The 17340-nt window shown below is 40.5% G+C and overlaps 1 protein-coding gene across 1 annotated transcript; it reads left to right on the forward strand.

The window, feature by feature from the left end:
• The first annotated feature begins 6521 nt into the window (after positions 1 to 6521).
• On the forward strand, positions 6522 to 10397 carry LOC149256182 (uncharacterized). The gene has a single exon (XM_089455259.1). It carries the CDS (start codon positions 6522 to 6524, stop codon positions 10395 to 10397), a length of 3876 nt encoding a protein of 1291 aa, XP_089311385.1.
• Positions 10398 to 17340: the final 6943 nt, after the last annotated feature.

A 17340-nucleotide genomic window follows, 5' to 3' on the forward strand; every position in this document is an offset into this window, starting at 1 on the left:
TTTATGAGCTTTGTGAACCGATTATGAGCCCGATGTTCCATGGTTGATTTGTGAAAAAACCTTGTGTTTCTTTCTCCTTCTTTCAAACATTGTACTCTTGATTTCCGCTTCCAAAAGATTTCCTCTTGCTGACATCTGGTGTCCCACTCCTGTTGTAGAGAGTCTACTTGCAATTTCCTATACTCAGTGAAGCCTTCCCTGATAAGAGTTTCGTTAATATTCTGAAGCTTTTGCTCCACTTCTCTTTTGGCTTTAAAAGTATTTCCAAACTCACTTTTGTTCCACTCTTTGAGTTTGAACTTGATGTGCTTGAGTCTCTGTTGCAGAATGAACATTTTCGTGCCTTGAACCGGTAAATCTTCCATCCACCACTTATCAATGTTGGATAAGAAATTCAGGTGAATGAGCCAGACATTCTCAAACCTGGAGGGTCTGTTTCTTGGAGTGCCAATAAAAGAAGCTTCTAGCTAAATCAGCTAGTGGTCCGACCCTCCAAAAGGTAGGATGAAAGCATTCAAGCTAGGCCCAGAGAGGAAGAGGTTCCCAGAGATGAGGAATCTATCTAGTTTTGAAGCAACCTATGAAGCTCCTCCCCTCTTATTGTTCCAAGTGAAGGTATCATTTGATGTTTCTAAGTACACTAGCTTCAAATTGATGAGGATGTTATGGAAGGAAATAGAGTCCTTTCCCATTAGTCTAGTTCCTCCTTTTTTTTCTGTAAGAGATTTGATCATGTTGAAATCTCCACCCAGAATCCAGGGTATTGCTGGGTATCTTTATCTAAGCTCCTCAAGTGAGGTGAGAAGCTTGAGTTTATCTCCAGGATTTTGAGGACCATATACATTAGTAACCATATAGATCTCCTTGTCACCCAAAGGTTGGATAACCATTGAAAGATAGTTCCTGGATGCTTCCACATCTAAAATGTCAAATTTCTGAGGATTCCAGAGAGTAAGAATCCCTCCCGCTGTATTATTGGATTTCACTTCTAGGTAATCATACTTACTGAGCCATTTGCTATGTATTTTTCGGACTTTGTCTATTGAACATTTGTTTCCTGTATGAGCACCATATCTGGGTTTTCTTCTTTTATTCTATTGCTGAGATTCCTCTATTTCCTTTGACTTCCTAGACCCCTGATATTCCATGTTGTGAGCTTCTTGATGATGGGTTTTTGAATGAGTAGCTGGTGAGATATTTCATCTAATCTGAGTTGATCATGAGCTTTCCACACTTTATGAGTAGTTCATTTTGTCTCTTTCTACCCCTTTTCCTGCCTGGGTTTTTGGCCTAGTGTCCTGATATTTCCTCCATTGATTTGACCCCTCCATGTTCTTGCCTTTCATGAATTATTTTGTTTCCCGAGGTTTTTGTCTGAGATCTCTAGAGGAGAAGCTATTGTACTTTGTCAAACTCCTCTTGTGGTAGGGAACCTATCCCTTTGTTGGTTTCCTCGTTTAAGAATCTCTCCAGATCTAGATTCTCCCTCTCAAGAATCTCATGTAGTTCTTGGTCCTCAGTCCCAACTTCACTAGGGGTCATCTCTTGGTCCCTGCTTTGTTCCATGCTGTTTAGTATGATTTCCAGTTGTTCGTTGTTTTCCGGTATTATTTCCATGTTGTCCTCCTTTTCTGTTTCTCTGGGATGATCGTTCAGAGTAACACCTTTTCCATCGTTCCCCCATTCCCCTTCTAAAGTTTCAAAACTATTGCGACTTGCTAGTTTGTTATCACTTTGTTTTTTCTGGTAGCTTCTTCCTCCTCCTTTCCCTCTACCTCCTATCTTGGTGAATCCTTCGGGATCTTTGTGTGTATTGGTCCTTGGATTATCCTCCCGCTTGTTTTGTGGGCAATATATGATAAGGTGTCCATGTTCATGGCATTTCTGACATCTAAAAGGGACATGTTCATAGTCCACCACCTGTACCCATTCCTCATCATAAACTTCTAAGATCACTTCATCCGGTAATGCTCCCGATAGATCCATTTCCACACATATTATTGCAAATGAAGTATATTTCCCTCACAGAGTTGCCTCTAAGATGTTTAGAAAATGTCCTAATTTATTTCCTATAGCTTTTAAGGATTCAGATAGCTAATAATCTAGAGGTAGGGAGTAACGTTTTATCCATACCGGGACCGATGTGAATGTTTCTCGCTCTGGAACAAAGTTCATTACCCACGGTCACATATAGAGTCCTGCAGCAGCATAGAAATAAGGTCCTCATTCGAAGACTCTGTCTTTGTCCTCAAGGTTGTTGAAAACCACTGTAAAGAATCCCTTTGACCCTAGATGCAGATTTATATCACCCTTTGGTTTCCAGTTGTTTCTAATCCAAGTATACAGATTCTTCTCTGTGGGCCATATACCCATAAACTTGCAGATAATAGCATAAGCCGTCATGTGCTCTCTGTGCTCCTGCAGTGCAGGATCATTCAGAACCACTCGAGGTTTGGTAGCAGTCTTGGGCTTATAGGGTCCTTCTGTCAAGTTGTACACTTTTTTCTGGCCATTGTCCTCTGGTATCTTCTCCCTTTTGACCATCCCGTGGGTTTCTTCCTGAACTTAATCTTTGTTGCTTTCCAATTCTTTTGAGTCTACATTTTTTTCAGCCTCCTAGGGTCTCTTGAATCTGTTCAAACTTGTTTCCCTGCTATTATTCGACACAACGTTTCTATAGGAGGGAGTAGAACTCCCTCCTCCTGGCCCCTCCATTGTTCTCAGCTCGCTCTTCCTGTTGCTTCCTGCTCCAAACCATATCTCTGACTTGTCGAAGATCATTTACCTTGAAATTGTATTGTTAGATTCCAACCAATAAAGACCCTACTTTCAATAGATATTGTAGGTATCCATTTTTCATTAACACTTTTTATACCACTTTGTATTTTAATTTTTTATACCACTTTGTATGTTTTATTAACTTTGAGCTCCATTTTTTATACATAACATATAAATTCCCTTTACTCGTTATTATATGTTCAATATATTAAGTCATTTTTCATCAATATATATCCCCCAATATGAACGCATGTGGTATGGCATGGTACTCCTCCCCATGGAATGAAGAGTGAATTAAGATTTGGTGATTTAATAATCAATGATCAAATGAGGGCCTCACATATTCTTTAGAACTAAATGAATTGACATTGCATAGTTATCAAGGATTCAGTTATCAATCATTTACAATATGACATATAAATTTTGTTTTTAGGTGATACACTTTGAAGTCTCTTTAAAAAGTATAGTTTTGCTAAACAAAAAGGCTCAATTTTTTTTAAATGTAGCTATGTACTACCTCATAAATTTGTTCTAATTAAAACAAAATATTGCATATCTGATTTTTATTAAAAATTAATTAATTAATTTCAAAAATTATTTAAAAATAGATAAAATACAAATGTTACCATAGTATTTTTTAACTGTTAAAATTTAATATTTGGAAAATTGAAAAAATAATTAAATTTGAAAAAGATATAAGATAATTATTTTATATTAATTAAAAAATACACCAAAATGAACCAATTGCTTTTTTAATTTATTAAAATTAAATGGCTTAATTTTACAAAAAGATTTCATTCGAATCCTAAAAATGTGATAATTCTGTTTAAATCCAAAATATTTATATATTAAATTTATTTTTTGATAACATCATTCAGATTAAATTTATTTTTATTAAATTACATCATTTAAAACTCAAAAAGGTTAATAAAATTGGGTGATTTAAAAATCAATGATCAAATGGGTCCCTTGGGATTCTTTAGAACTAAATTTACAATATGACATATAAATTTATTTTTAGGTCATCCACTTTGGGTCCCTTTATTTATTTATTTATTTATTTTACTAAACAAAAAAACTCAATGGGAGTCCCTTTAAAGAAAAGTATAGTTTTGCTAAACAAAACAACTCTATTTTTTTTAAAGATATAACTATGTACTACCTAATGATTTTATTGTAATTAAAACACAATATTACATATCTCCTTTTTATTAAAAATTAATTAATTAATTTAAAAATTAAGTAAAAATTAAATAAACTACAAATTTTATCATATTATTTTTTTAAGTATTAAAATTAAATATTTAGAAAACTGAAAAATTAATTAAATTAAAAAAAATACAAAACAATTATTTTATATCAATTAAAAAATACACCAAAACAAACCAATTAAGAAAAATATTAAAATTAAATTATTTAATTTTACTAAAAAAAATTCCATTCAAATCCAAAAAATACTATAATTTTTCAAAAAAACCCCAAAATGTCTATTTTATTAAACTTAATTATAGATAACATCACATTCAGATTAAAAAATGATCGAAAGAATTTGCTCTGATGCGATTCAACAGCTACCGACTCAAAACCCTAGCCGCCGCTGAACGGACCTGCCATTGCCGCCGCAGGTTCTACCACTGAAGGCCACCTATGGCACTAGCTGTAGGAGGGGAGAGCTCCGCCTCCCCTCCAGTGGACACGCCCTCAACTGACAAGACGCAGAAGACTGCAACTCTGCACCCCGCAGGCACAGGTCGAGAACCTGAGAAAGACAAGCAAAGGACGAATGAGGAAAAGAGGCATTCAGCTCGGAATGAAGAGGACAACGCAGGCAATGATGAGCACGCCAATGCGGAGTCACCTCAGACAAAAGTGACCTCAGCCACATGTATTCCAAAAGCCGCAGAACCGATCAAGGTCAAACTGCCAAGCCACCGCATCAATGGGGAAATCCAATTCATGCGGGACTATGCACTTATCGGAAAGTTCTTGGGATTCTGGCCCACAGAAAAAGCCTTACAAGGATGGATAGCTTCAAAATGGAAGCCCAAAGGACAAGTAACTCTGCAACTTGGCCCAAAGGGTTTCTTTACAGCCATCTTCAACTGTTTAGAGGACAAAATAAGGTTATTCGAAGGAGGCCCATACTTCTTTAACTCTTCAAGCTTGTATCTAACGGAATGGAAGCTCAGATTCAACCCTGATAAAGAAGACTTCAGTTGGGCCCCTGTTTGGATAAGAATGTATTCCCTTCCCGTGGAATATTGGAGAGAAGAAACGCTGGCAGACATTGGCAACAAACTGGGGACCTTCATCAAAGTTGCAACAGAAACAAAGACACGCAAATACACCTAATATGCTAGGATCTGCGTCAAGGTGCACCTAACCAAGACCCTTGCAGACTCGGTAAGTCTCTTTCACGATGACTTTGAATGGAAACAACCTTTAGATTATGAGCATATCCCTTTCCGCTGTCGAAAATTCCATGAGCATGGCCACCTCTTCCGAGACTGTCCCTTAAATGCGCAGTCCAAGGCTTCAACTAATGATTCCAATAAGGACTCAGATGGTTTCACCAAAATCCCCACCTGCCGCAGGCACGCCAAGAAAAACCAAGCAGCTCCGGATCAAGCCTTTAAAGCGAACCCCCATAATCGCTTCTTTGTTCTTGCCTCGCACGATAAACAAGATAGTCCCAACTCTGACTCCCCGGATCAGGCGCTCCCACCCTTGCCCTCCCTCATCCGCTCCAACCCCTTGTTCTCTTCTGACCCAGCATCTTCCATCTCCGCTCCTACCCCTTCCATGGAGAAAACTAAATCTGTTTCAGATCTCGGTCCCTTATTCCCATCCAAGGGGAAAACCATGTTGAATGAAAAACAACAAGCTTCAGATATGGATCTCGACGCAGCTCTAGCCCTGAGTCTTCATGAAGATGCAGCGGAGGAGGACCACAACACTCCAATTGTTATGGAGGAAGATCCGGAAGATGTAGATCTAGAAGAGCTTGAAATCTCCAAGCTTGACATCTCCAAACTTGAGACAGCATGCAAACAAAAAGAGTACAACTCAATCCCCCCCTGGCAAATAGACAAACTTGAAGGAGTCCTTACCAAGGTGCAGCACCATAAAAGCCTGGGAATACAAGGAGGCAGTCACTGGGATGGAAAAAAGATCCTTAAAGATACAAAGAAAAGGGGCAGAAAAACAGACCTTCAGAGAACAATAATAGTAGGTGAAATACTCATGGATTCGGGGCAATTCCCCAAGTTGACCAAGTTCTACAAACCCAAATCTCAGTCTACATGAAGCTCATTTCATGGAATGTAAGAGGACTCAACAGTCCCTCTAAACACAGAATGATCAAAAACCTGATAATGCAAGAAAAACCAGCAATAGTTTTCCTTCAAGAAACAAAAAGCAGCAGCACAGCGATAGACAGACTTAGCAATAAAATATGGGCAGGCAGCAGTTCAATTTCAGTAGACGCCTCAGGGGCCTCCGGCGGTCTTGCCATTCTATGGAACCCGCAGATTGTTTCACTTGATAATTTTCATGCCACTCTTCATCTAATTCAAGCTACCTTCCACCTCATCGGAACCAACATCCATGGGCATCTCACCAATGTATACTTCCCGCAGATAATTCAGCAAAAATTGGACCTCCTGGACACGATTTCCATCCTCAATGAAAACAGACACTTCCCCTTATGGATTGGCGGAGGCGACTTCAATATAATAAAATCCATGGAAGAAAAACAAGGGGGCAGAACCAGGCTCGACAGTGACAGCAGCGGCTTCAAGCAATTCCTACAAAATAATCAGCTCATGGACATCCCCACCTCCAATGGCATTTTCACCTGGTCCAACAAGCGCCGAGGTGCTCACCACATTGCCTCAAGGCTAGATCGATTCTTAATTTCAGACAACGCGATCCACCTTGGAGGGGATTTCAACGCCTCAATCATTCCCCAAGGAGGCTCAGATCACTGGCCGATTTTGCTCCAATGGTCCAGACCAGGCAACTGCTGCAACAAACCCTTTCGATTCGAAGCCTTTTGGCTCACAAACACCAATTCCAAGGCCGTGGTCAATCATGCATGGACATCTTACACCCCGCCTGCAGGAGCTAAGATGTACCAGTTTCAACAAAAGCTGAAAAATCTGAAACAAGTTCTTAAAGTATGGAACCGAACTCACTTTGGCAACATACAGGAGAGCAGACAAAAACTGGAGCAGCAAATGAAAGCACTACAACAACTATTCATTCTGGAAGGCCGCACAGAAGAACAAATTCAACAGGAGCAGATCCTCTGGAATCAAATTGAAGAACGCCAAAAACAAGAGGAAACTTTATGGCGACAAAAATCTCGAATCAGCTGGCTTAAAGATGGAGAGAAAAATACAAAATTTTTCCACAAAACCACCATACAACGGCGTATGCACAACAACATTACCTTTGTCAACAATCAACAGGGTGAAAGAATTGAGGCTCATGAAGACATGGAAAAAGAATTTACAGGATACTTCAAGGACATTCTAAAGGAACCTGACGGCAACCGGGATGAGGCAATCAGAGCCATCACGCAGCATATTCCAAAAATTATAAATGAGGATCACAACAATAAATTGCTCCAACCCACATCATTAAAGGAAGTAGAAGAAGCCATGGCTCAGCTCAAAGACGGCAAGGCACCAGGGCCTGACGGATTTACCGCCAATTTCTTTCATGAATTTTGGGAACTCATTAAAGTTGAAGTATGGGACTTAGTGGAGGAATCCCGAAGCATGCACTGGGTCCTCCCAGCCCTCAACTCAACCTTCATAGCCTTGGTACCCAAAGAAGCGGCATCAAACAAACCTGAGAAGTACAGACCAATAGCGCTATGCAATGTGATTTACAAACTCATTTCAAAGGTCATTGCAAACCGACTCAAACCGCTCCTTCCCCTGCTCATCTCTCCAGAACAGACGGGATACGTTGAAGGCCGGCAGATCATGGATGGAATAATTCTATCAAACGAAGTCATACATTCTCTAAAGCTTCTCAAAAAACCAGGTATGCTTCTCAAATTAGACCTCTCTAAAGCCTTCGATAAGCTTAGCTGGAATTACATTCATAAAATGCTCTTGGCTTTTGGATTCAATGCAACCTGGACTAGATGGATCATGAACCTAATCACTTCTCCCAGTTTCTCTGTCTTACTGAATGGCTCTCCCTCATCTCCCTTTCGCCCCTCGCGTGGCATCAGGCAAGGGGATCCTCTGTCACCTTTTCTCTTCGTTCTAATGGCCGAAGGGCTCAGCAGGCTCCTCAAATCGGCAGTTTCCTCCCAAGCTCTCAAAGGCATCTCTCTCCATGGACGAACTCCTCAGACACATCAGCAATTCGTTGATGATACTATGCTCTTCGGGCACCCTTCCGCAAAAGAAGCCTCTGTTTTCAAATCTCTTCTCTCCCTCTTCTCTGACGCCTCTGGCACTTCCATTAACGCTGCAAAATCTCAACTCTTCTTCTTCAATACCCCCCCCTCCACGCAAAGGAATATTGCCCGAATTTTGGGATTCACAATATCCCACCTGCCCTCTAAATACCTGGGAGCTCCCCTTTCAGACTCAGCTATCAAGCATGCGTCCTGGCGGACGCTCCTGGACAAACTCGAATCAAAGCTCTCATCCTGGACTTTCCGGGCTTTAAATCTGGCAGGCAGGCTAGTCCTAATCAAATCAGTATTACAAGCAATGCCGCTCTATCTTTTCTCCATCTTGGCAGCTCCAAAAGGGGTACTGAAAGCCATACGCAATCTACAACGCAACTTCCTCTGGGGCTCCACAGGCCTGAATCGGAAATGGGCTCTTGTTAACTGGACAGAGGTATGTAAAACCAAATTAGAGGGTGGATTAGGACTTCGGGATCCACTTCAAAGCAACAACACAATGGGAGCTCGAATTTGGTGGAACTGGGTCTCCAAGCCAAACACCCCATGGGCTCAATTATGGCAAGCAAAATACGCCAACGGCAGCCAATGGAGTGATCTCATCAGAATCAACCCTACAGCGCAAGGATCACTCATCTGGAATAATGCAAAAACTCAAAGCAGCTTCATACAAGAACATAGCTTCTGGGAAATTCACTCAGGCAAAGCTGCCAGGTTCTGGGAAGACTCATGGCAGCAACTCCCTAAACTTGCAAATTTGTTTCACAAACCTCTTTGGCAAGCTCATATGAAGCAAGAGAGCATCACACAGGTTCACCAGTTCTGGCAGCCATCTACACATCATGACTTTCAGACATGGAAACCAGCGCGACTCTGGCAAATAGACTGGCAGGGAGAACTGTACACCGATATTGATCAGGAACTCATAAACAGGAAAATCCGCCACTCCAATCAGCAGGATAAACTCAGATGGGGCTACACAACCAAAGGAACATTCACCACAAAGGAAGCCCATCACTTGCGCTATTCCAATCTCCAGGCGGCCAAAGATCAAATCTGGGAACAAGTTTGGCACTCAGGGCTATGGCCCAAGATCTCTACCTTTTTATGGCTACTAAGCAAAAAACGCATTCTCACTTGGGACAATTTGATAAAAAGAGGATTTGTCGGGCCTTCTAGATGCCCAAACTGCAACATTAATTGTGAAACCATTAGTCACCTAATGGAAGAGTGCCCACTAGCAAAGCAACTCTGGGAGAAAGTGGAAAAATGCAACATGAGAGCAAACCAAAGACAGGAGGATGTAACGGAAAACATAAGGAACTGGGCCAAAAAACCGTTTAAAAGCCAGATTCTCAACTCTCTGTGGAGTATTACACCAGGCTTTCTGTACTGGACCCTATGGAAGGAGCGCAACCACAGAATCTTCAACAACACTTACAGATCTATAGACGACCTCTGGCTCATCCTCAAAAAAAACATTCAGGAAACCCTGGCCATCAGAGCCTGGAATGACACTGACATGCCCGAAACTGAGCAGGAGCGCCGCATTCTGAAAGAATGGAATCTTGATCTCACGGCCTTAGTCAAGGTAATTGCCAATCCATCTATTAGATCTGCCTCTCAATCTTCATGGTCCCCACCTGCATTCAACTCATACAAGCTGAACTTCGACGGAGCAACCAAAGGTAACCCTGGCCCTGCAGGATTTGGGGGAGTTATCAGACGACACACAGGAGAAGTGGTACATTTATATTATGGAACAATCGGCAAAGACACCAACAACGCAGCAGAACTGGAAGGTCTCTGGAAAGGAATCTGTCTCGCTGAACAACATCACTTCTTCCCACTTGAAGTTGAAGGTGACTCTCTTATACTCATAGAGGCAGCTAAAAGAATACAGGCTGGAGCTAAAGCAGTCAAGATCGCAACAAGTTGGAGGCTGCTAAGCCGATTGGAATCCCTGGAGGAAAAGCTCCACGCTCCCCACAATATAACCTTCCATCATGTCAGGAGAACTGCAAACCAGGTAGCAGATCGGATGGCAAATCAAGGCGTGTCACAGTCGACACCTTACTTCTCAGGTTCCTTGGACATGGTAGATGATGCTCAACTCAAAAAGGATTGCATCTCTTTGGTGCAAAAAGACTTCCCTCTCCCGGATGCAGGTGACTTTGAAGCGTGATAGGAAGGTGTCAGGTGTGGCTCGTCACATGGGCAGGTGTCAGCCCGGACGAGCCACAACATACCAGAACGCAGGAGTAATAAATTCGATGGGAGTTATAGTTTTTTGGGTTTTAAGGCTGGTTCAGTCGGCATTCAATGTGCAGCAACGAACGAGGAAAATGGCGCTCAATATAATCGAACCCCATGTCGCCTGTCTTCATTCCTTCAAGCGGTCCGAGCAGAAGCTGGCAGAGACGGAACATTCTCTGGCTCAGTGCAAGATTACTCAGAGGAATTCTTGTCTGGAGGATAATTCGAAGATGCAAAGAGAAAGGCCCAGAATGAGCAGTCGCCGTGGCGGTTCCAGGGGTCGCTCTGCTACTCAGCGACCAGTCAATTCGCCTTCCTCCTCGGTGGAAATCACTTCTGAGCACAACAGAAACTCGAGCAGACTTGCAGGCCGCAGCAATGTGCGTGGGTGGGGAGAAATTCCGGACTGTGGTCATGTGGAGCATCCGGCTGTTCGCTACCGGATCCCCTGCACTCTGGAGAACAACACTCTCATTGTCTCAGTCATGGTGGAACACTGCAGCAATCTCAGGGGGCCTTTGGACAACCTGAATATGCCAGGGGTTGACATGCAAGTTCCTACGGTTGATATGCGGCGGCCAACCAGAGCAGACTCTCCCCAAGCCACTCAAGCTGCGGATGCTGGCCCCAGTGAGCCGGTTCAGAGGTCGCTGCGCTCGGACATGGAGGAATCTCAGAAACTCAAAGGTCAAGCGAAGGATGAGCCTCACACAACCGATGAGGATTAGCACTTCCGTCACTCTATCTCTCGCTGCCAGGAACGCAACTCTCTGTTCGTCTTTCATGTTCTTTGTCGGTTTACTGCTCTCTTTGTCGGTTTGTTTATGTGTCCACCACGACGGTTTATATGTCCACCGTGTCAGTATATGTGTCCATCGTGTCGGTTTATGTGTCCATCATGGCGGTTTATATGTTTACTGTGTCGATTTAGATGCTGGCTATGTCGGAAGGATGGAAACCTGTTCCAATTTTGTAATGATGTTGCTCTGAAAGGCCCATTATGGGGAAAATCTCTCTGGAGATGCAGGGCCACGGCCCTGGTGTAATTTTTGCTGTAATTTTTGAATTTTTTGTAATCTAAATAGCCTAGTCTTACAGAGAAAAAAAAAACATCACATTCAGATTATATTTATTTTTATTAAATTACATCATTTAAAACTCAAAAAGGTTAACTATAATCATCCGTGTTGACCAATAAACTTAAAGAAAATTATCAAAATATTTATTTACCTTATTTTTCTCAACGCTTACCCACACATAATATAAACTAAAATCATTTGTCTTAAAAAAAAAAATCAAATTAAAAAATATTTTTTCAAAATATTCATTTACTTCCTTTTTTATGTGAGATATTTTCTCAAAGTATTCATTTACATCTTTGTTTATGATGTAAACAAAGATGTAAATAAACAACCTTTTAATAAGGAGGAAATTCATTGAAAAAAAGGCATTTAAGTCTTTTAAAAAATATTTTAAATTGAAAATTGTGGCCTCGGTAGGCAGTGGTTTCAGAATATATTTCGCAATTGGAGAAATAAAATCATCTATATTCATTGATTCTGTTAATATATATATTCATTGATCCCCTTAAATATAAAAGTTTGCATTCTTATTATTCATAGACGATCCATTAAACATCTCAACTCCTTATTCCTCCTTTATTCCTCCCTTCAAATACATAATCCATTAAACATCTCATCTCCTTAGTCCTCCCTTCAAGCAACCATTTATCTGTATTGTACTCAAAAACATATTTGAATTGAGTCAAAACCATTATCAAGGTTATAAATACATAAATCTTAATCAAAACACATTTTACATGTTAATTTAAAAATCCCATCCAGATGTTTGATAAAATATATTAGCCAACATGAGTCTTCTTTAACTTTTTCATATTGATACCCAAGATAGGCATCTATATTATACTCAAAATTATATTTGAGGCAATTCTAAACCATTTCTATAATCATAATTATAAACAATACATAAATCTCGATCAAAACATGATTTTTTTGCAACTTAATTCAAAACTCCCATCCAAACTTTTAACAAAATGTATTATCCATTTCCCTTCCAAATAATTGCTAAAATGTATTATCTATTAAATTTCCACAAGGACATCTCTGTCTACATTAATCAAAAAATGTTACAAATAAATATGTGAAATGTTGTCTCAAGATAAGGAAACTATCTTGGACACACAATCACTTGGTTGAGTGAATATCTCAACCACACACCAATTTGGGAAAAAACTCCTAACTAATAGGAATAAACTCCTTTACATAGCAAGAATCACAACTGAGACAAGTAGGAATTACATTTTCCAACACACCCCCTTAGTGACTACTTGTCTCAATATCAATCTGCAAAGTCTAGTTGTGGGCAAACATAACAAGAGAATATGTTGACATCCATATAAAAGAACAAACATCCACCGGAATTCATGGGTGTCCAACCGTTGCAACCGTCGGTTTAGTAGGACGTCCTTCGCATATGTGGTTCTGTCAACCATTATAACTACATACATGTACCTGTACCTACAAATCCCCCTCCATCATCATCATTGGTTTTATCGAACTACCCATAACCATGCTTTCTGTTTTATCGGATTACCCTCAACCATGCCAACAAGGGCTCTCAGTCACCAAGGCTCAACTCAGCCACAAAGGATTAACACAACCACCAAGGTTCACCACAGACCCAACTTAACCAAGCCCAGGGCTTTCTCGACTCACCCTCAACCTTGCCAAGGGTTTTTTCAGTTGACCCTAAACCATGCCTATAAGAATCCCTATCCACTTCAATCTCACATGTGGTTTCTGACTTACTACAAACCAACACTACAAAGTGGTTTTCGGTTGACCAAAAACCCACAATTACAAAATGGTTTTAATATCACCACAAGCTTTAAAGGGGTACACATGCCTCATTAGGCTTACAATACACACTCCAATTCTTGGAGTTACCAAGTACATACATTATAAAGACCACTACAAAACATCCTAGACTTGGTTACTAATAAATGTATGTGACACATATACATCATCATGAATGAGTCTATCCCACAAACTCACCCTTGATTTTCCATCATCATTTAAATTTCCAGTGTCGTTGTTGAAAAAAATCAATATTTGTTTCGTTTCAACCTTATTATCCACCACAGAGTGTCTTTGCATCCTCTTTCCTTTTCTAGTTTAATTGTTGTCTTCGATTCACCTGCGTGATTTGTTAGAGTAGCTAATTCTAACAAAATCACTCGATTGAGTTATGTTAAAATTGGAAACGAGGGCCAAACTCCATGTGGATCACCTTATTTATTACTACTAATATTTTTCCTACATTCCTCTAATCGAGAGGTGTAGGAGTGATCTACATATCATCTGATTCCAATAAGTATTTATGGAGATACTAATTTATTTTGATTATGGAAAAAATTTCAAAGTCGACCAGCAAATTATGTAGGCTTAGAAGTCCAATAGTCATGTCTATTCAACATCAACGTTTTGCATATAAATACAAGGAGCATTCTCCTTATTTCAACACTTCATCATCACACACTTGGGATCTCTTCCTCTCTCTACTTGTCTTTGGGTTTTAGTAGGAGGAGAGATCCTAAGGGATAATGCTGCCCTGATCCAGAGGGCAGAAAGCCGGAACTATCAGAAAAGCCAGAAATGTTGGAAAAGTCAGAACTGTTAGAACTGCCGGAAGAGCGGGAAAAGTCGGAAAAACCAGAAAAGCCGGAAAACTCAAAACTGTCGGATATACCAGAAAATTCAGAACTGTTGGAAAAGCTGGAACTGCCAGAAGAGTCAAAAAATCTGGAACTATCGAAAAAGTTCGAACTGTCGGAAGATCCGGAACTATCAAAAGAGCCAAAAAAGTCTGAATTGTAAAAAAAGCTAGAAAAGCTGGAAAATCTGGAATTGCCTGAAAACCCGGAAACATCGGAACTGTCGAAAAAGCCGTAAAATCCAAAAAAGTTGGAACTGCCAGAAAAGTCAGAACTACCAGAACTGCAGGAAAAGCCAGAAAAGCCAAAAAAGTCGGAACCGTCGGAACTATCAGGAACTGCCAGAACAACCAGAGCATCTATCTCTGAAGGAGAGCAGCATGCAAGGGAAAAATAACTAACATTAGGACAGTTGTATGGTACTTAGCAGTAAATATACCAAGCATGCAATGTTACAACTAGCATGTAAGGGACAACTAGCATGCAACAACAAGCATGCTAAGGACAACAAGCATGCTAGGGACAACAGGCAAGCAAGGTGTAGCCAACACATTGGTCAGGATGCAACATGGTGCAACAATGGCACATAATGCAGTACAGTGATGGGTACAGTCATGATTAATGAAGCGTGATGAGATGCAGCATAGTGATGATGGGTGCAGCATGGTGCAACGCAATGAGGTGCAACATGATGACAAAATGTAGGACAACGATAGGTGAAGGAGTCACCTTGGAGAATTAGTTGAAGCAGCATGTCTTCAACTGATCTCATGTATCATCTTCTTAGAGATGATCTATGCTCTTATCTAGATAAGTCAAAGTGTTGACTTCTGTTGTAAACGTACTATCTCTCTCTCTCACTCTGTTGAACTATTGAAGAACATATAAGAAGAATTGATCAAGGGTTTCCCCACATTGGGGTTTGTCCTTGGCTAGCGCCACATCTTGTGTCCTCTTGTCTTGGCATGTCTTTTGTGATTTATATTTATGTTCTATCTGCAATTTACTTTAATACTGATGGGATTGCTAATCTAGAAAAGATATTGAGCTAACTATGAAAATTGAAATAAATTGCTCTAGGATAGAACATACCTAAAATTAACATGGTATCAGAGCTGAGGTGAAGACAATGCCCAGGCAAGAGTGAAAGAGCAATCACCACAGACAGTTGGGAAAGGACAAAAGTGGATTCCTCATCCCTCTTCAAATTCACCGAGGGTGAATTCAAAGCAGAGAATATTATCAGAATGGGGCATCAGAAATTTCTGATGGCCTACCTAAAGATCACTTCATTGGGATGTTCGGATCTAAGGGTGGAAGGAAAGGCGAATGCCTTAGTTGCAATAAGTTTGGCCATTATGTGATGGAGTGTCTAAATGGCAAAGACACATCTCTTGATGAAGATAGCAATCATTCCAGTGAAATCTTTAATGATAAAAGGAATGACAGGTAATGCAGGTCATCAAGGAAATGGTCGACTCTTCAAAGAAAGCAAGGAACCACAGGTATGAAGAATAAAATGTTGTTTCTGATAAAATAAAGAATCGTTATCTTGTATTGGCTCTCTCCTTCATATTCTTTGTGAATCTATCTTATTGATTGTAGTGCTTCAAGGCACTTCATCGAATAGATGGGTGCACTCTCTAATTTGGTAGAGATGGAAACAATCGTGGGATTATACTTGGAGCCGATGCCACCTATCCCGGAAAGGGTGTAGGGAATGTTATCCCTCAATTGAATGAGGGTAACTCAATTCGTTTACAAAATCTCTTTTATGTACCTGATCGCAAGAAGAACCTGGTGTCCATTTCAGCAATGGAAGTCAAAGGTTTCAAGGTGGCACTCATCGATGGAAAGGTATGTGTTTGAAAATAGAATTTTGAAAGATGTTTTTGTGTTCAGGGTTGTATCAAGTTGCAGAAAGTCCACTGGGGACCATGTCCATTGACACATAACACTGAAGTTCTGTGAGTCAGATGGTGGTAAGGCTACCTGAATTCAAAAAGAGCATGAAAGTACATGTTTGAGATGTACCGAAGGAAAATATTACAAGGGGACCATTCCCCTCAGGTAGCAGGTCCACAGGTTTGGAACAACCCAAGGGGTTTGAGATTCATGATCGGGAATCTCATGTATACAGGTGGAAGAAAGACCTCTATGGCTTGAAGAAAAACACCCCGAGCATAGTATGAGAGGATTAATAGCTATCTGATGAAGCTGAGATTCACTAGCATTGAAACCGATCATAACCATTACCTGAAGGTTGTGGATAATAGACCTCTCATACCGACACCTTATGAGGATGACCTATTTCTAACAGGTGCAGACCCTCTCATTTGCAGAAGTAAGAGGGAGTTGGATTCTGAATGTGGAATGATAAACTGCAAGCATGTGACTACCTCGAGGATAATAACTTTCAGAAGTTATATGGTAGTGATGTCGAACCAGATTTGGGAAATTCCTCCGAGTTTCATAAACTCATTCGCATTGATATTCTTGGTGAACTTTTGTCCGAACATATGTTTTGCAGTTAACATGGTGAGATCATATTTGGTTGAGCCTCACTAGATTGGTGCCAAGAACCTTCTGAGATATCTTCAAGGCACAATCTATCATGGATTGAGAAACACTGTCGAAAATATGAAACTACGTGATTATTCAAATATTGAGTGGCAGGCAGTGTGGAGGATCACTAGAGCACTTCTTAGTGTTGGTTCTCTTTGGATTCTACTTCCATATCATGAATGGGAAGGAAGCAAAATTTGGTTGTTATAAGCACTGTCGAGACCGAATACATAACTATGAGTATGATCTCGTGTGAAGCTACATGCTTGCAGAAGCTCTTAAGTGAGTTGTCTGTACACATGATTAATACCACTATGATTCTCTGTGACAACCAGAGGTGGGACTTGATTACTGAGGAATCCCGTAATCAATTATTGCTCCAACACATAGACATCAGATACTGCCTTATCTGGGCGATGAGTGAGGAGGCTCCATCTCATTGAGACTGATGTACAGGTCGTAGACATTTTTTCAAATCACTAGGGAAAGGTCAACTCTGTGTATTTCCTGAACAACTTGGAATCGTTGAGAGACCTTCTTATAAGGGTCCTACATGTTGCATGCATTAATCTCT

This window comes from Pinus tabuliformis, chromosome 7 (assembly GCF_031772625.1).
Source record: "Pinus tabuliformis cultivar Carrire ecotype Pingquan chromosome 7, CPIR1, whole genome shotgun sequence".
NCBI classification, from domain to species: domain Eukaryota; kingdom Viridiplantae; phylum Streptophyta; class Pinopsida; order Pinales; family Pinaceae; genus Pinus; species Pinus tabuliformis.

What these genes read in the sequence shown, in the direction of transcription:
- LOC149256182 (XM_089455259.1), top strand. Translation starts at nt 6,522, where the DNA reads ATGGAAGAAAAACAAGGGGGCAGAACCAGGCTCGACAGTGACAGCAGC.